Consider the following 20585-nt stretch of genomic DNA (forward strand, 5'->3'; position numbering starts at 1 on the left):
CTTTTCGTTTTGGTCACCTGCAGGCGGGAGTGAGTCTTGCCCTTCCCCTTGCTTGCATTCCTCCAAGATTCGTCGTGCCCTCCTCCACTGTAGACCTCCCTCCCCCTTCCCCTCCCCTCCCGCTCCAACCCCCAAGCAGGGAGGCCTTCAACCCATACACCTCCCGGGCTGGAGATCTCAATTACAAAGCTGGGGAGGGGGTACTGAGTCCGGGAAGGACCACGGCGACCGGCAGTGTGCCCTGCGGATGTCCTCGGCTTGGTCCACACCTGAGCAGTTCTCTGGGCGCGACCCTTCCGCTCCTCCCAGACCCGGCGCTCAGGCACTTGTGCGCTGCTACCGCGCACTCGCAGCTCCCTAGCGGCGAGAGGGAGAACGAGCACAGGGGGGTGGAGAGAGTAAGGGTTCGGGGGTGGGAGGAACCCACCTCGGGAGCCCGGGAAATCCCGGCCGTGCCACCGCCCCCAACTTTGTGGCGCCCTCCGGCAGCGGCGGCAAGGATGGAGCTGCCTCCCCGCGGCCGGGCGTCGCCGGACTCGCCGCTGGACAGCGCCTCCCTGACCTCGCTGGACTCCAGCGTCTTCTGCAGCGAGGGCGAAGGGGAGCCCCTGGCGCTCGGGGACAGCTTCACGGTCAACGTGGGCGGCAGCCGCTTTGTGCTCTCGCAGCAGGCTCTGTCCTGCTTCCCACACACGCGCCTTGGCAAGCTGGCCGTGGTGGTGGCCTCGTGCCGGCGCCCCGGGGCCCTGGCCGCCGTGCCCAGCCCCCTGGAGCTCTGTGACGACGCCAACCCCGTGGACAACGAGTACTTCTTCGACCGGAGCTCGCAAGCATTCCGCTACGTCCTGCACTACTATCGCACCGGCCGCCTGCACGTCATGGAGCAGCTGTGCGCGCTCTCCTTCCTCCAGGAGATCCAGTACTGGGGCATTGATGAGCTCAGCATTGACTCCTGCTGCAGGGACAGGTACCCTCGAGGCGCTTGGTGGCTGGGCGGGGCAGCGGGCGCGGTGGAGAGAGGGCGGCAGAGGGAAAGACTTGAGGCTTTACACAAGCCTCGCTCAAGCCAGGCTTAAGAATACCTGGGCCCACTTCGGAGCTAGAAGGTGGGGTGGCAGTGGAGGCCGGAAAGTGTCAAAGCCAACTTCTGATTGGAAGTTTCTGAACCTTCTCCTTTTTCCAGTATGCTAATTCATTTATAAGTCAAGAGAGGTCAGGCCTGCAATAAATATTTGGTGGTTAAATAAATGAGTCAGAAATCTTATGCTCCAAAAAAATGCATGTATAGGGATGTAGGTTTCAGTGGAGAGCGTTACCGTTTATCAAACCTAGGACACTAACTTTTAAAACTTGGACAGAGAACTGCTTTAAATGCAGAAGACAGAAAGTTGGTTCTTTGACTGTGAATGATTGTGGGACTTTGGTCATCTATTATTTTGCTATTACTTTGCTATTACTACCATTTCTTCATGAATACCTTTCCATTAGCCACCTTAAAAAAAAATTACGTATCGCAAACTTCTGTTCCTGTTACAAGAAAAAATGGGTGATAAAATGCTTTAATCTAAAGTAGCTTTGCCATGTATAAATTCTTTTGTATAAACTTCTACCATGAAAGTGCCATTTTAAAAACAATAATCCTAAATGAGAACATTTGAGTACTGTGGGAAGAAAGCCTGGGTAAAATATGAATGAACATTTTCTGCATTTTACTGAAATAGAAAGCATGACTTCACTGCCAAGTTTAATTCTCTTTACTTCTGTATTTTAAAGAAAGTTAGACTAATCACCAAGTTGTCTTCTCTAAAAGATACTTCAGAAGAAAGGAGCTGAGTGAAACTTTAGACTTTAAGAAGGACACAGAAGACCAGGAAAGTCAACATGAGAGCGAACAGGACTTCTCACAAGGACCTTGCCCCACCGTCCGCCAGAAGCTCTGGAACATCCTAGAGAAACCGGGGTCTTCCACAGCTGCCCGAATCTTTGGGGTCATCTCTATCATCTTCGTGGCGGTGTCCATCGTCAACATGGCTCTGATGTCAGCCGAGTTAAGTTGGCTGGACCTGCAACTGCTGGAAATCCTGGAGTATGTGTGCATTAGCTGGTTCACCGGGGAGTTTGTCCTGCGCTTCCTGTGCGTGCGGGACAGGTGCCGCTTCCTGAGAAAGGTGCCAAACATCATAGACCTCCTAGCCATCTTGCCCTTCTACATCACTCTTCTGGTAGAGAGCCTGAGTGGGAGCCAGACTACACAGGAGCTGGAAAACGTGGGGCGCATCGTCCAGGTTTTGAGGCTGCTCAGGGCTCTGCGCATGCTCAAACTGGGCAGGCATTCCACAGGTATTCGGGTTTCATTGATGCCTTTTAATTTGCCATTGTATTTAAGCGTTAGTGCTTTGACCGTGGTCCAAGGGAAACGACTCTTGACTCTGAATTGATACTCAAAACTACCAACTCCTATATTTCACCCAATTATGATCTCCAGAAAGGTACTGAAAAGCAAAACCTTGAGGTTGTTATCACAGGTATAGAGGACAAGCTGCCTCTCACACAATTCCCCTCCTTAAGACATTTGAGAAACAATTTAACCATATGTTAACTTTATTTTAACCCAGGTGCCCAGAAGATGTACGAAAATTAAAGATACTCTGTTTCTGGAAAGTTCTACATAAAATATGCATAAACAGCACATAAAAAGATATGCACAGATTATATGTGATATATAGGAACGTAAGCCAGTTTCTTTTCTGTGTCCAAGGAAATATCACACATGTTCCTTGGGAGAAGAGAAAGTCCTCCAGGGCCTTCTCTGGCTATGCAGAAAGAGAGATGACTGGGCACTGGTGGCCCTCCCATGATTTTTGAAGAAACAGTGGAAACATTTGCTTCTAAAGAAAGCAAAAGACACTAATTAAATGCTTTGTCTAGTATCTGAGAATTTTCTTGTCCCTAATTGGGGAGGCATAAGAGAGATGGTAACAGGAATTCCTTAGCTTTTTGTATGTATCATAAATCCTTGAAGATCTAAAGAACACTCTCCCTAGAAAAATCTCTACACACACACACACACACACAATTATATGTGAAAATTTTAGGCAATGTCAGAGGAAATCACACAAATCCATTAAAGATAATGCTTGCATCCCCAAGGGCAATGATTTTCAGTGGCTGGCCCAGCCGGCTGTTAGATGTTCTGGAGCACATATGTGTTACCTTATGTTACACTTTAATGAAAATAAGAATCCCTTGAAAAGCTTGTTAAAATGCAAATTCTGAACCCCAATCCCCGAGAGTCAGATTTTAGTTTTGGGGGTTGGATCCAGAAGCATACATTTTAACAAGCTAATTTTGATGTAGGTGGTCTTGAACCACACTTTGAGAAACCCTGGAGTAGGATGCCATATTCATACAATACATATAAATATAAATAATTTGACTAGAGAGTCCTATTCCCACCTATTTCCCTAGATAGATGCCTGACTGGTCACCTAAAAGGAGTTGATGGTAGTTGTCTCTCCCTTTAAATATAGGGAAAAATTAACCTCAGATATGTTTTTTCCCACACATCTCTGAGAAAACTACGATTTCTCCTAATATAGTTTTAGTAGTGTATTTTCCTAGCTAGTCTCACATACCAGGGATTTGATAACGGGATTTCCAACAACTTTTAGAAGTACCACTCTTTGTTTTCTGACACACATAATAGGATGCTTTCTTCTAGTATTTATAAACTCTTCACAGGATTCAATTTAAAAACACCCAGTAAAGACTACATTTTTTCCCAAAAGAAAGGAAAAAGAAAATAACAGTAATTTCCACAGTGTCACCTCTAAAAAGGTTTTGTCAGTTCTAAGGCAAGTAGAAGGATTAATAAAGCCTTAATTTATTGAAAAGATATGAACAGTTGCATAAATATTTGACAATTTTATCTTAAGCATTACATTTAGCAAAATATAGACATAAATTACATATTCCCCTATGTATTAACTATAAAAAAAATTGAGAAGTATTATAGAATAATGGTTAGGAGGACAATGGGTGGACCAGACAGCCTAATTTTAAGTCTTTGGTATGTAACTTTGTACTAGATATGCTACCTTTCTGTGTCTCAGTCTGCTCACCTGTAGAATGGCATAAGTATAACATCTATCTCATATTATTTTTTAGGATTATCTGAGTTAATTGATGAAACATGCAGAAATTCAGGCCACTTTGTTTCTTTACAAAATGAAATGTTTAGAATGTTGAAATGAAAACAACCTTCCCAAACACTATGCATTTCTTCATATGTTGTCAATATATTTCAGAAACGCAATTTAATACAGACACATCAAGGCCAGTTTCCTGAAAGGTATTCTAAAGATATTCTTTAAATGTCTTTTGAAGTTAAACCTCAAAGTTATATTCAGTGGTCTTTTAAAATAGCTGGTTAGTAATTCAAGAACATCTGAAAATTTCAAGAACAATATTCAAAATAATGAGAGCACAAATAGTATTTTAATGTATGTAAAATAGTCTCCAGTGAGTGAATGAAAATTTAAAAGTGATTCCAAGAGGCACTGCTTTGGACTTCTGAGACCATATCATTGTGACATCATGTTAATATGACTTCGAAATGTGGATAAACTTTAATCAGTATCTCTCTAGAGTTGGAAAGATACCTTATTCAAATCATGATCCTGTAATGGGCTCCTCTTACTATCCTGAGGGTTTAGTCTCTTCAGAGGTGGGATTGGACTCTCCTGGGTCTGTTTTGCAGAATCCTCATAATTAGCAATGGGAAATTCACCAATGCCTCATAGTGAGTGAATTCCCTGGTGGCTCCAGTCCCCTGTACCTTTTCGCAATGGAGGAATAGTCTGTATTCAGGTCTATCTCCCTACAGGAAAGGAGAAATTCTATGTATTCAAGGGAGATAGTTTCCTATAGCTTTGGTATTAAGGACAAAAATTTCAATGGGTGCCATGGGGGTACAGGAACCCCTCCTGCTACACCTCTGAGAATGTCCTCGCATGTACATTTGATGTTCTTATGTCAATTTTGTCACTGATTCCTAACTTGTTTCTGCTGCTTCACTTCATTCTCATCTTTTACTTCCTCTGACTTTCAGATAATGATGCCCCTAATTGTATTAAACTTTATCAGGAAGGTGAGAAAAACAGACATATTAAATATGTCATAAAATATGTTTATGTCTTATAAAATAAGGAGACAACATAAAACTTCATTAGAAAAGTGTGCTAAGGTGAGGCACTGAAATGCAGATCTGACCAAGAGAGCCCTGCACGGGCAATGCTGCAAAGTTTCCCATTGTATAAAGTACAAACTCCTATCAAACGTCCCCTGCCTGCCCTCCAACTCATCTCTCACCTTTCTTCTGTATAAATTGTAGGGTTTTAATAAATGATAAGTGAGTGAATGAATCTATTTATATTTTTCTATCCTTCTCAATCTGGCCCCATCAACTAGACTAAGAACTTCCTGAAGGTTATAATTTATCATCTATATATCCCCGGAACATTGGCCAATGCTGGAGCCATATTAAATGTGAAATGCATGTGTGTGGGTGGGTAGCAGGGAAGGAGAAGGGAAGGGAGGGAAGGACGAAGGAAGAGAGGAGGGGTGCCCATGACTGACACCAATTGTTCTGTTCCAGGCTTGCGCTCACTTGGAATGACAATCACCCAGTGTTATGAAGAAGTTGGGCTGCTGCTCCTATTTCTGTCTGTAGGAATCTCTATATTTTCAACTGTGGAATATTTTGCTGAGCAGAGCATTCCAGACACAACCTTCACAAGTGTCCCTTGTGCATGGTGGTGGGCCACAACGTCCATGACTACCGTGGGATATGGGGACATCAGACCAGACACCACCACAGGCAAAATCGTGGCCTTCATGTGTATCTTATCGGGAATCCTTGTCTTGGCCTTGCCCATTGCTATTATTAACGACCGCTTCTCTGCTTGCTACTTCACCTTAAAGCTCAAGGAAGCAGCTGTTAGACAGCGTGAGGCTCTGAAGAAACTTACCAAGAATATAGCCACTGACTCATATATCAGTGTTAACTTGAGAGATGTCTATGCCCGGAGTATCATGGAGATGCTTCGATTAAAAGGCAGAGAAAGAGCAAGTACTAGGAGCAGTGCAGGAGATGATTTCTGGTTTTGAATTCACTTTCAGTTTATTTACAAAATCCTGTGTAATACTAACTTGATTGATAAAGCCTTGATATGGATGTCTGTACACTGCTGAAGAGTCTCTTTTGAGTACTACCTGTGTTCATTTGGTTCGTACGTTGCTTGATCTGCTAGAATAATTCACATCCCCCAAAACAGCAACACATTGTTTTGACACATTTGAGTCTCAAAAATATCCATTTAACACAACCAGGCCAATATACACATGTCTGAATTGTCAAATACCAAATAATATTGCAGTGCATACAACAAAGTTAAATGTTTTACACATCACTGATTTTTAGAATCTTTGGCACCACTAATTTTAAAAGATGGAAATTAAACTGCATAGCCCAGAGAAAAGAAGTGAACATTTAAGAACACACTGGACAACTTTGCCATTTAAAGATACTCTCCAAGTAAATAAATCCCTCCTTTCTCCATCAGTTAAAACTGTTGAATACAACAATTCTCTTTTCAAGAGAAAATCCTGATTTGATGGTCATAGACTGAGTCCCTATCTTTCCTCTGGTGCAGATGACCGATCACAAATGGACTGAGCTCTGTATTCCATTATTACGGTTGGAGGTAGAATCCCAAAACTGCTTAGACTGCGTAGAAGAGTGCTACCCAAAGGCTTCAAGAGTTGCACACCTTCATCCTCCCCACTGAGTGCACATGTGCAGTATAAAGGCAGTATCTCTTAGTACTCCATGGAAACTAGATGGTCTTTAAAAAATCTCTTTATTGATGTAGTGTTCAAGTTATGTCCTTAAAATCATGACTTTGTAAGTAAAGGTGAAGTAGTGAACATCCTAAATGTATATACACTGAAATTATTAAATAGTCTTATTTCATAATATGAGAATGATATGTTGAATGATACCACTGGGTGAACTTGACAATCTTTATTTGTTAACAAAAAATATTATGGATAGCTTTCTGACTGTTGGGGTAAATAGCAAATGTTCAAACTTTACACGCATTTTGACAGTCATTCATGATAATAATAAAATTTCTAGTCAGTTTGTTATATAATTAAAGCCAACAGCTCTACCTTAGCCTAAGAATTAGTTTATGATTTCCAATATTCTAGTAAATGAGGTTTTTAATACTAAGAATAATACAGATTTATCACTTTCATACCTGCCTTCTTAATGGGTGTAACAGTGTCCCCAAGGGGATAAAAATTGTTTCTTGGTGGGGGGACAAAAATATCTTACTCTTTTTATTCATAAAATACATATACATGCAATACATAAACAGATATAGAGTATATCTATGGTATTAAATTTTCATGGGATGGGAAAGTAGAAAAAAATGCCTAAGAGCCCCTTTCCAGAGTTGTGCTGTGATAAGAAATAAACATTGAGAAAGACAAATTTAATATATGTCTGTACCATATTTTATTAAATCTATTTAAGATACCCTATTATATTATGAACTACAAAGAAGGAAAGGAGGAAGAGAGGAAAGACAGAAAAAAAAGAAAGAAAAGAAAAGAAAGAACAAAAGAAAAGCCCAATCAATTGTAAGATGCCATTGATTGTAAAATGTATCCAGATTTTGGACATGTAAAAATTTAAAACATGCATCTTAAAATCAATGAAATATCATATATGCTACCTCTAGTTTTCTGGTATGCATGCTTAACTTCTAAAAACATCTTCGTTGATAACATGAGTTTTAGATTGTATGCTAAAATCCTTTAATCCTCTTGGCTTGTTTCTACTTCTCCCAAATATTATGAAAGATTTAAGAGATATGTGTAGTAATAAATATTTTCCCTCTTACACAGTTCCCAGGTGCTAGAGTATGGCACAGGGCCACTTGTCCTAATATAAATATGCCATCCACAATCTGAAGGTGAAATAGAGATTAGACACAGAAGGCAAACTTATCCTGACTTATCTAGAACTCCCCCCAATAAGAGAGTTACTCTGATCCAGGACTGTGCTCTGTATTCATCATGGTTTATGTCACTGTATCCTCAAAATATTCCTATTATATAATTACTATCACTATACTCTTCTAGTTATATAGTTCATATATTTATCCATGCAACAAATATTTTTTCAGGACCCATTTGTATGCTGGGCACTACAGATTCTTTGTTAAATCAGACCAAGTCCTATTCTCTTGTATTTAACATTCTATTCAAGGCTGTGAAGGGAACACAGACAACAAAGCTGAGGCACAAAAAGATGAAGTAACTTGGCCCAAATTCACACAGCCCATGCATGAGAGACAGAACAGAGGAATGAGTCCCAATCTGCTGGACCCTGAAAATGATACTCCTAAAAGGCATATGACAGATTTCATTATTCCCACACAACCTGTGCTTACGGATTCCCTTCCCAGGCAGGTAAGCCAATTTCTCATGGGTGGAGAGGTTCAATGTGCCTTAAGAAAAGTATCAGCTTATTCTCAAGGTGGAATGGAGCTTTTAAGGAACAGTTGTCACATCGTGGAGTCATTACTAGACAAAAAAAATATTACCTTAAGAATAATAGTTGGAAAGTGAAAAAAAAATGTAAAAGCTATATGTATTATACGTATATTTTTTCCTACCACAGAAGATTCTAAACATGTTCTCCAGAAACATGGTATGTTAGCTATATAAATTTTGTTGAGATGTGGACATTTCAAAAGAAATTTTCAAATATCACTGCTTAGTCAACCTTGCTATTATATAAAATATTGGTGTATGTTCAACAAATTACACATATAAGCAGACCAAATTTAAGTAACAAATCAAGACAGGAACTCTGTTAATCTTATATCCCAACATCTAAAAAAACTGATGTTTGTCAAAAACCTAAGAATTATTGCTATAAAACAATATTTAATTTGTTTGGACATATAAATAATAGAATTATTGGCTTTAGGCTATTTAAAAAACACTAATTAAAAACATTTGAGTGCACAGAGGGAATGCTTGAGTACCTAAAAGAGCAATTTTAAGAAATTATTGAGGTATGTTTGGTAGAAGTGGCATCTTGTTCATGTTTTACTGGGGTTTTTTCCTATATATACAAAGAATAGTTGCATTTATCATTTTAATGCAAATTAGTATAAAGTATAATGTATTAAATGCACAACGAAGCTAATTGAGGTAGAAATCTCAGTGCTGTGTTTCCATGTGGAATTCTTGCTCTCATGAAAATCTTTTGACTAGTTCTTGCAAAAAATATACATGCTGGCCCAAGTTATCTAAGCAAAACATTATCATTGAGTAAGCTTACTGCTTTGACAAATATTTCCACTGATTCATTTTGTTAACATGAAAAGCCTGCTCTTTTGAAATATGAGCCATTAATATCTCTGCCTTATCAATCCTGCAATTCAGTCCAAGACACTATCAGTTGGCAAATGATGTGTTCTACCGCTTCCCTTGGTGATTTTCCTTTGCAAAAGCACCCCTACCCCCGAACCTGTCTTCGAGCCATGCTGATATGTGGAATAAAAATGTCACCTAAGGAGAATTTTACTCACAAACTCCACTTGGCATTTGCTTATGTGGTGTTCTTTAGGGATAATGGGATAACCGGGATACTCACCATCTTCATGTCCTCTTTTGCCTTGTGTTAAAATCACTCTCTTGCTTACGACCTGAACTCCACTGAGGTATTCAGTGGGTAAAACCCAAACCCCAACTAAATCCAACCCAGTGCCTATTTATGCTGTCCCTGCAGAGCTGATCGTGATTACAGAAAAAAACCAATGTGTGCTGACTGCTCTCATTTTTACATCATGCCTAAACCCCAAATGGGTTCTTAATGCTGCAAGGCAATCATACTGCAATTCCTGAAGCTATTCACTCTCTAGATAAATATAAACCTCTAACACCTCCCTTTGATTCCACTTTCACTCAGAAAATAGAATCAGTTAGAAAAGATTTTCCACAAGGACCGGCACCCACATTTATCCACCTACCTCCATCTGTGCATATTCAATCTGCCTTTCCTTCTATCATGAGTTGAACTGTCCACCCTTCCCTCTAACTCTAGGACATTGCTTCAGAATGCCTTTCCCCTCTCCCTACTATACCGTCTCTTTCCCCCCTCCTTAGTAGATCATTCCTATCACGAAAAAAACATAATTTAATTTTTTCTATCTTAAAAACAAAAACAAAAGCAAACAAATGAACAAAAAACTTGAATCTACTTCATCCTCCAGGAAACACCCAATTCCTTTCTCTCCTCTATGGCAAAACTTCTTGAGAGCATTTTCTAGTCACTCTCTTCATTTCTATATTCACTTTTTTCCCCCCTATTCTTCCTTGATAATCCACTCACATCAGTCTCCCACCACTACCTCTCCTCTAAAGATGTTCTTCTCAAGGTCAGCCATTACCCCGTAATTGCTAAATCCAATCATCAATTCTCAGACTTCATATTGCTTGATCCATCAGCAGCATTTACAAGGTTAATTATAGACTTCACTATAATTGAAAAACTTTCTTCACTTGACTTGCAGCCCATCACACTCTCCTGATTTCCCTCCTACCTCATTGCCCATTCATCTTTTCTGGTTGAGAGGGTCAATCAGGGCTTAATCCTCAGGCCCCTCCTTCTCTCTATTTACATCACTACCTTGGCAACTCATCCTGTTTTATTGCTTGAATACCACTGATACTTGGTCAATTCCCAAATTTCTGTCTTCAGACTAGACCTCTCTTCTCACTTCTTGCATCTTCAGATTTGTGTGCATAACGGCCTATTCAATGTCTACACCTGAGCATCCAATAAATATCTCATGATTAGTACATCTAATACCAAATTATTGATATTATCCCCAAAACCTATGTCAGATCAAGTACTCTGAGAAGCTGAGGCCAAGAAAGCTGATTACTGTAATTATGTGCAAGACATTTATTGTAGGGGAAAAAAGCCTGTGAAGAATAAAGAGGAGGAATCTAGAGAAAATGGGAAGAACCTTCAAACCATGATGCCAATCTGACACCTGTGAAGAAGAGGGAGAGAAGAGGATTGGGTAAAAAGAGTCTCTGATTACAACCCAGTTCTAAGAAAATTTCAACCGAGTTGATGGAGAGTCCTGAGCAAAAGTAGCACATTAAGGAGCCCCACCTCTTTTAAATATGGGGCTCAGCTCAAGCCAACAGTCAACCATGCTGCCCTCAGGAGGGGATCTGAACGGTGCATTTTCACAGCCACCACAGTCAAGCCCTGGAACTGCACAGGTCTGCTTCGCCACGCACGTCCAGAAGGAGCCCCTCCAAGGATTCCATGGGCCTCTTTTTCTGAATAAAAACTTTAAAAAAGGAGTTGGCAGATGAATTAGATCATTCATTGTTGCTTTGCTCTCATGATTTCCCCCCAGTAAACCCTTGCAGCCTAAAAAAGTTATAAAGAGAGTTCTAATCTGCTTATACTTTTCTCTACCTCAAAGAAAAATTGTATATCCTGAGAAACACTTTTTTCATTATTGTGGACTTAAGTGCACCATAATTAGCTATGCTGTACAGAGATGTCATTGCCATGTTACTTAATTTTTTTCCTGAACAAAGAAATGGCATTAATAAATTGATATTGCAGGGGGAAATTTCAAAACAATTTAAATCCCATTTTATTCATTTCTGAACTGGTAACATCATACTGACTATGACACTATTTTAATGGGCACCATTAATAATCCAATGACTGAAAAATTCTTTCCTGTTTATATATTAATTTATGTAAAACCATTGAGGTAGATAAATACATTTAGCTTTCAACAACATGATGCAACTAAATCTGAAGTAACAAGAAAAATATGTTAACTTTTGGATTTCCTTTTCATGTTCTAAGTTGAGGGACATTTCTTCCAATTACATAAAACCTTACTTTGACTTCCTTAGAAAGTATATAGTCTAAGAGGTTTTATAAGTAAAAGAAGATAATGGTAATGTGTGTATTTTCTACATTGTTCTATCATTCAATACTCAAAGTATTTCCAAAGAAATAATAGTTGAACTAAAGAAGTTTTAATAAGTTTGGTGCATGCACACACACAGACTGAGAGAGAGAGGGAGAGAAAGAAAGAGAGGGAGAGAAAGAGGGAAAGAGAAAGAGAGAGCGAGAGAGAGAGATTGAGGAGTAAAAATTTAGGATAACAAATGTGATTTTTTTTAATTTTTGGTCAAAATACAGATTAGGATAATTTTCCTTTGGTGATTCAAACCGGAGACACTTGCCATTAGGCTGACTTTTTTTTTTTTTTTTTTTTTTTTTTCAAGTGCATTCTTATTTTTTATTTTTTTTTTTTTTTAATCATCTTTATTGGAGTATAATTGCTTTACAATGTTGTGTTGGTTTCTGCTGTATAACAAAGTGAATCAGCTATATGTATACCTACATCCCCATATCTCCTCCCACCCTCCCTATTCCACCCCTCTAGGTGGTCACAAAGCACCGAGCTGATCTCCCTGTACTATGCGGCTGCTTCCCACTAGCTATCTATTTTACATTTGGTAGTGTATATATGTCATTGCTACTCTCACTTCGTCCCAGCTTCCCCTTCCCCCTCCCTGTGTCCTCAAGTCCATTCTCTACCTGTGTGTCTTTATTCCTGTCCTGCCCCTAGGTTCTTCAGAACCATTTTTTTTCTTTTTTTTTAGATTCCATATATATGTGTTAGCATACAGTATTTGTTTTCCTCTTTCTAACTTACTTCACTCTGTATGACAGACTCTAGGTCCATCCACCTCACTACAAATAACTCAATTTCGTTTCTTTTTATGGCTGAGTTACATTCCATTGTATATCTGTGCCACATCTTCTTTATCCATTCATCTGCTGATGGACGCTTAGGTTGCTTCCATGTCCTGGCTATTGTAAATAGTGTTGCAATGAACATTGTGATACATGACTCTTTTTGAATTATGGTTTTCTCAGGGTATACGCCCAGTAGTGGGATTGCTGAGTCATATGGTAATTCTATTTTTAGATTTTTAAAGAACTTCCATACTGTTCTGCATAGTAGCTGTATCAATTTACATTCCCACCAACAGTGCAAGAGGGTTCCCTTTTCTCCACACCCTCTCCAGCATTTATTGTTTGTAGATTTTTTTGATGATGGCCATTCTGACCGGTGTGAGGTGATACCTCATCGTGGTTTGGATTTGCATTTCTCTAATGATTAGAGATGTTGAGTATCCTTTCATGTGTTTGCTGGCAATCTGTATATCTTCTTTGGAGAAATGTCGATTTAGGTCTTCTGCCCATTTTTGGATTGGATTGTTTGGTGTTTTTGATATTTAGCTGCATGAGCTTCTTGTATATTTTGGAGATTAATCCTTTGTCAGTTGCTGCATTTGCAAATATTTTCTCCCATTCTGAGGGTTGTCTTTTCGTCTTGTTTATGGTTTCCTTTGCTGTGCAAAAGCTTTGAAGTTTCATTAGGTCCCATTTGTTTATTTTTGTTTTTATTTCCATATCTCAAACAGGTGGGTCAAAAAGGATCTTGCTGTGATTTATGTCATAGAGTGTTCTTCCTATGCTTTCCTCTAAGAGTTTTATAGTATCTGGCCTTACATTTAGGTCTTTAATCCATTTTGAGTTTATTTTTGCATATGGTGTTAGGAAGTGTTCTAATTTCATTCTTTACATGTAGCTGTCCAGTTTTCCCAGTACAACTTATTGAAGAGGCTGTCCTTTCTCCATTTTATACTCTTGCTTCCTTTATCAAAGATAAGGTGACCATATGTGTGTGGGTTTATCTCTGGGCTTTCTATCCTGTTCCATTGATCTATATTTCTGTTTTTGTGCCAGTACCATACTGTCTTGATTACTGTAACTTTGTAGTATAATCTGAAGTCCGGGAGCCTGATTCCTCCAGCTCCATTTTTCTTTCTCATAATTGTTTTGGCTATTCAGGGTCTTTTGTGTTTTCCATACAAATTGTGAAATTTTTTTGTTCTAGCTCTTTGAAAAATGCCACTGGTAGTTTGATAGAGATTGCATTGAATCTGTAGATTGCTTTGGGTAGTATAGTCATTTTCACAATGTTGATTCTTCCAATCCAAGAACATGGTATATCTCTCCATCTGTTTGTAACAAACAAAGAAAACTACAGACCAATATCACTGATGAAAATAGATGCAAAAACCCTCAACAAAATACTAGCAAACAGAATCCAACAGCACCTTAAAAGGATCATACACCATGATCAAGTGGGGTTTATCCCAGCAATGCAAGGATTCTTCAATATATGCAAATTAATCCATGTGATACACCGTATTAACAAACTGAAGAATAAAAGCCATATGATCATCTCAATAGACACAGAAAAAGCTCCACAAAATTCAACACCCATTTATGATAAAACTCTCCAGAAAGCAGGCATAGAGAGAACTTACCTCAACAAAATAAAGGCCATATATGAAAAACCCACAGCCAACATCATCTCGATGGTGAAAAACTGAAACCATTTCGTCTAAAATCAGGAACAAGACAAGGATGCCCACTCTCACCACTATTATTCAACATAGTTTTGGAAGTTTTAGCCACAGCAATCAGAGAAGAAAAAGAAATAAAAGGAATCCAAATCAGAAAAGAAGAAGTAAAGCTGTCACTGTTTGCAGATGACATGATACTATACATCGAGAATCCTAAAGATGCTGCCAGAAAATTACTAGAGCTAATCCATGAATTTGGTAAAGTAGGAGGATTCAAAGTTAATGCACAGAAATCTTTTGCATTCCTATACACTAATGATGAAAAATCTGAAAGAGAAATTAATGAAACATTTCCATTTACCATTGCAACAAAAAGAATAAAATACCTAGGAATAAACCTACCTAAGGAGACAAAAGACAGGTATGCAGAAAACTATTAAGACACTGATGAAAGAAATTAAAGATGATACAAACAAATGTGATTTTGAAATTATGGGAGGGAAAATGTTCTTTGCAGGTGTCAGTAATAACCTCAATACTTCACACTGGATATGTAGACAGATTTTCAGTCATCTATCTAAGTAAGAAAATCAAACCTTCCTTAAAAAGTAATTTCAGTTTCTCTAAACTAGGACAGTTTTCCCAAAACCATGTCTTTATACATGTCTTTGCTGTATAGCAAATGTTTTTTCTGTCTCTAATTATCATTGTCAACTAATTCTAAATGGTACATGTGTAAAGAAAAGACAGTTACAGTTGCTAAGGAAACTATACTTTGTAGGAAATTCATTCAACAGGACTTTCTCTTCAAATTAAAAAAACAATAATAACCTTCACATACAATAGAACCACCTTGACCACAAGCATCAGGAAAAGAAAGAATAAATGAATAAGAATGTAAAAATAAATGCCATTCCTTCCTACCTTTAGTTGGACTCATACCTTCTTTCCTCACATGGACTAATTATTATTTTAAGATTTCAAACAAAGGAAAATAGCTACTCCCTACAAAAATCTCTATGTATAAGGGTGGAATTTCTTTTTTTAAGTTCAATGATATTTAACTTTGTAATAATAATTTTAAGAAGTCTATTATCAATGGTCATTTGACAAACTCTTTAACTTTGTACTCTTCTTCTCTCAATTTAAATTAAATATGCTATACAATTTTTCATACAGATTAATCGAATATGCTAAAGAAATAACTCAAAGAAACCAATTTGTTTGATTCCAAAATCTTCAGTACATAAATAGACTCTATCTCTCCACTTGGCATTCATCACGTTACGTTGTAAATTAATCTTCAGGGAAATATTAGCAGATATACTTGATTCAATTAGCAAAATCTTCTTTCTCACCCATTGCTGACATGTATTTTCTAGAACTGTTTTTCAGAGCACAGAGCAAGAGTTTTGCATTCAACTTCATATGATAGCCTTTTAAGGACATTGTACATATGCAGAGAGAGGGGTTAGGTAACAGGTACTTAATTGAACATGATATTTATGATCTAGAAACAAAAAAGAATTGGGACACAATTTGTCCAGTCCATGTCAGAATTGGTCAGGACAGTATAATAGCAGACTTTTGCTACCTTCTTTCAAATTTCAAAGACTGGTAGACGTGTGGGTCAAAGAATGTGTTTTAAAACAAAACACACATCTTTGAGTCAAATAAAAGTAATTTTTATAAAACAAATGCTAGAGCCCTTTTGCATACTTGTATAGTATTCCTCTGTTATCATTTTAATATGAAAATAAGATCTCTTTTAAAAGTAATTACACAGCTCTTACTCCCAGATTTGGAAACAACTTGAATTATTTTAATGTACAGAGTGTGTTATTTTTTTAAAACTGCAGATCCAAAACCATTAATGGATGATGAAATAGGCTGACTGAGTTGTGACCACTCTTTTTTTAATGGAGTGGATGGAAGAAAATGGAATGGAGGTAGAATAGAATGGAAGGAAATGGGTGGGATAGGATGTGAGATAGCATAGCATAGACTAGACTAGAATAGAATATAATAAAATACAACTCACAAGTTCCAAGCAAGAACTGCACACATTGCAAAAAACACTGCAGATTATAAGAACAGTGGCAAAGGGACATGGAGAGGATGTGCCGGAAACACACATTGGCTAGAAAAGGATTACTTGATCTTATTCCTTCATTTCAAAAAAATTTTTCAAACTTCAAAATTGAAAAAAATAATTGGAAATTTAGCAAACTGACTTGATAGTGCCCAAAGTATTTTCAAGGAAAAAATTAATTTATCAATATAATTCCCTAATTTTCTATAACTGCTAATAAAAAACATATTTTGCCTTATTTAACTCATAATTTGGGACAAAAGAGAAAATAAAATGGCTCACACAACTTTCCAAAGAGTTATTCCTACAGTATGTATAGAAATGGAATATATGATTTTTTAAATGAAATATTGGCTGACAAATTCAAAACTATACTTCTTAGTGATAACACAATACCTAGTATTTTTGTATAAAATTAATTAAACTTTTTATATCATAATTAAATTTATTGCTTTTTCCAGGAAAAGTTTAAGAGAGATTTTGTTGAGAGACAGTTTTCCATGCAACTCTTAAACTTCTGCATATGTTGCAAACAGAAGCACTGATAACTTTGTTCTAGAATATCTTTTCAAGGGTGTCTATACAACATGAAAGTTTAGAAAACAGAGATATTGTCTCCCTTGAGACAGAAGTATATTTGTGTGATGCCCAAAATAATAAAGATAGTATCTCCCTTTGAGTCAAAAGTTGGACATGTTTACTTGAAGGCTTTTAAAAGATTAGAGTTCTCTAAACTCAACTGTGACACACATCCAGTGCACTGACCAAGTCCACCTCCATGTGACCCCCATGGGCCATGGGAAGCAAGAGAAATGTGACACTCATGCTGCCTCGTTTGCCATGAGTAATAGAGTCCTTCAACTCTGTCCCAGGAGCCCCATGACTTTTGCCAGGATCTTTGAAACTATGGCAGGCTGACTTTTTAGCTTACGTAAAGGACAAAATCTCAGACACCTCACTATTCTTGACAGATTGTGGACTCAAAAGTGAATTTCATGATTTTCTAAATGTAAAGTAACCACAGTTGGCTGATATTTTCTATGTGGTATTTTGGTAATAAAAATCATGTATTTAACTGGCATTTAAAGCATTCTTTATGGGCTAAACTTTGGGGGTGGGGGGAAACTAACAATTTTGTCAACATGCCAAACATATGTGAAGGTTTCCAAAAGTATTATTGTTATGGCAAACAAGACCCAAAGTCACCTCCCCATCTCCCACATGTTCCCCAAATATGTTGCATTCCACTGAGGAGGGCATTAATAACCAAAGGAGTTTGAATAAAATAAAATTAGAAACATATTTGCATCTTATTTCTGTCTCAAACTTTTAATCATTGCTTTACTGAAAAAAATAGAAAAACTTTTAGAAGAAGATCTATTTGCTATTCAAAACCCTGCATCAATAATTGAGTTAAACTTCATACCTAAAGGGAATAAATATTACAATCCATTTATCATTACAGTTCATTACAATTATTACAATTTGGTTCTTCATTTACATTGAAAAGTAATTGTCAGATACTAACATTTATTGTGATTTTGGATTAAAGTTAAAGAATATTTCACATTGCTAAACAGAGGAAATTGTTATTATCCACAGCTTATTTAATTGAACCAGAAGCTTCATCCTTGACTGAAATGGAGAAATGGAAAGGAAATAACTCAATCAGGCATAAATGGCGTGCATAGCATTATCTTTGTGTGCTCTGAACTTCCAGACACACTTACACATTAAATTAAATATTTTCTAATTCATAGGGAGGTGGTTTGAAGATCTCTCTATGAGTTTGAAGATCTCTCTATAATTAGATATTAACAAAATATTTGACATGAAACTGATTTTGTAGAAAAGGCAAACCTTATCTAATACATATGTGTGTATATGTATGTAGAGGGGGATGTTTAGTTGACTACCAAATAAAATGTAATTTTTACTACAGCTTCTTTCGTATTTAAAAACACTGATATAAGGAAACTATCCAGAGAAACAGAACTAATAGAATATATATATGTATATATATATATTCTAGTATGTATGTATATATAAAATAAGAAATAAGCTTATGCGACTATAGAAGTTGACAAGTCCCAAGATCTGCAGTCAGCAATCTAGAGACCCAGGGAGCCAATGGTGTAGTTCCAGTCTGAATGCCAGCAGGCTCAAGACCCAAGAAGAACCAATGTTTCAGTTTGAGTTCAAAAGCAGGGTAATACCAATGGCCCAGTTCAAAGGCAGTCAAACAGAAGGAGTTTCCTCTTACTCAGTCTTTTTGTTCTATTCAGGATTTCAACTGATTAGATGAGACACAAACACATTAGAGAGAGCAATCTGCTTTACTCAGTCTACCAATTCAAATGTAACCTCATCCAGAAACACCCTCATAGACACACCCAGGACAATGTTTGACCAAATACCTGGGCACGCCAGAGCCCAATCAAGTTGACACATAAAATTAACCATCACATATGTAAATAAGTGAAAAAACTGGAAACCCAGATACACAGAAATTTATCCAAGGTCACACAATAAGGGAGGGATCCAAGAGGCACCCCTTGCTTTACTTCATCTTAAAATGCCTAATTTTTCCTTTCCATCATTTTGCCTTAGAGCCAAATAGAAGTAGGTGTTTTTCAGTATTATAGTAATGGAAGGCATAAGGTAATATCACAAATAAAGCATTTTTCCTAAAATAGGATGCTCCTGAATCTCATAGTAATTACTTCTAGGATCACCAAAGAAACTACAACTCACATAAATTATAAGCCACCAAAGATATTCTTTCTCTAAAGCTATGCTAGGAGTATGGCAACATAATTAGACAAAGCCCACCTATCTCCCTACCCCCTCATACCATAATGTTTGTGTCATTTTCCCTAATCCACATCTGAGGTTAAGCTAAGCTGAACATGGACATGAGCTATTCAAGACTGAAAAACAAAGTTGGCACAAGAAGTATTAACACTGAAAAGAAAAAGTATGCTATAATGACTGTTTAAGCTTCACTGTTACTCAGATTTATCTGATTTACCAACGTATTATTAATTTTTTTGATGGTCAACACTAGAACAGCTAGTTAGTGAATGCATTAGTCAGGATTCTCCAGAGAAACAGAACAAACTCTGTGTGTGTGTGTGTGTGTGTGTGTGTGTGTGTGTGTGTGTGTGTCTACAGAGAGAGAAAGAGAGAGAGAGATTAAGTAATTGGCTGACACTGTTGCAGATACTGGCAAGTCCAAAATCTGCAGGATAGATCATAAGGCTGGAGAGCCAGGGAAGAGTTGCAGTTTGATCTGAAGGCAGTCTGCTGGCAGAATTCCCCCTTCCTTGAGGGAGGTCGGTTTTTTCTTAAGGCCTTCAGTTGATTGAATTGAGGTCTATCCACATTATGGAGGACAATCTGCTTTACTCAAAGTAATGGAAATAAAAACAAAAATAAACAAATGGGACTTAATGAAACTTCAAAGCTTTTGCACAGCAAAGGAAACCATAAACAAGACGAAAAGACAACCCTCAGAATGGGAGACAATATTTGCAAACGAAGAAACTGACAAAGGATTAATCTCCAAAATGTACAAATCTCCAAAATATACAAACAGCTCATGCAGCTCAATATCAAAAAAACAAACAACCCAATCCAAAAATGTCAGAAGACCTAAACAGACATTTCTCCAAAGAAGATATACAGATTGCCATGAAATGGAAATGAAAAGATGCTCAACATCACTAATCATTAGAGAAATGCAAATCAAAACTACAGTGAAGTATCACCTCACACTGGTCATAATGGCTATCATCAAAAAATCTACAAGCAATAAATGCTGGAGAGGGTGTGGAGAAAAGGAAACCCTCTTGCACTGTTGGTGGGACTGTAAATTGATACAGCCACTATGGAGAACAGTATGGAGGTTCCTTAAAAA

The 20585-nt window shown here is 37.7% G+C and overlaps 1 protein-coding gene across 1 annotated transcript; it reads left to right on the forward strand.

Annotated features, from left to right (window-relative positions):
- The first annotated feature begins 165 nt into the window (after positions 1-165).
- On the forward strand, positions 166-6243 carry KCNV1 (potassium voltage-gated channel modifier subfamily V member 1). The gene is made up of 3 exons (XM_036830604.1): positions 166-967; positions 1811-2340; positions 5657-6243. Exons 1-3 carry the CDS (start codon positions 501-503, stop codon positions 6166-6168), a joined length of 1509 nt encoding a protein of 502 aa, XP_036686499.1. The 5' UTR covers positions 166-500; the 3' UTR covers positions 6169-6243.
- The last annotated feature ends 14342 nt before the right edge of the window (positions 6244-20585 follow it).

Source organism: Balaenoptera musculus, chromosome 17 (genome assembly GCF_009873245.2).
Source record: "Balaenoptera musculus isolate JJ_BM4_2016_0621 chromosome 17, mBalMus1.pri.v3, whole genome shotgun sequence".
Taxonomy (NCBI): domain Eukaryota; kingdom Metazoa; phylum Chordata; class Mammalia; order Artiodactyla; family Balaenopteridae; genus Balaenoptera; species Balaenoptera musculus.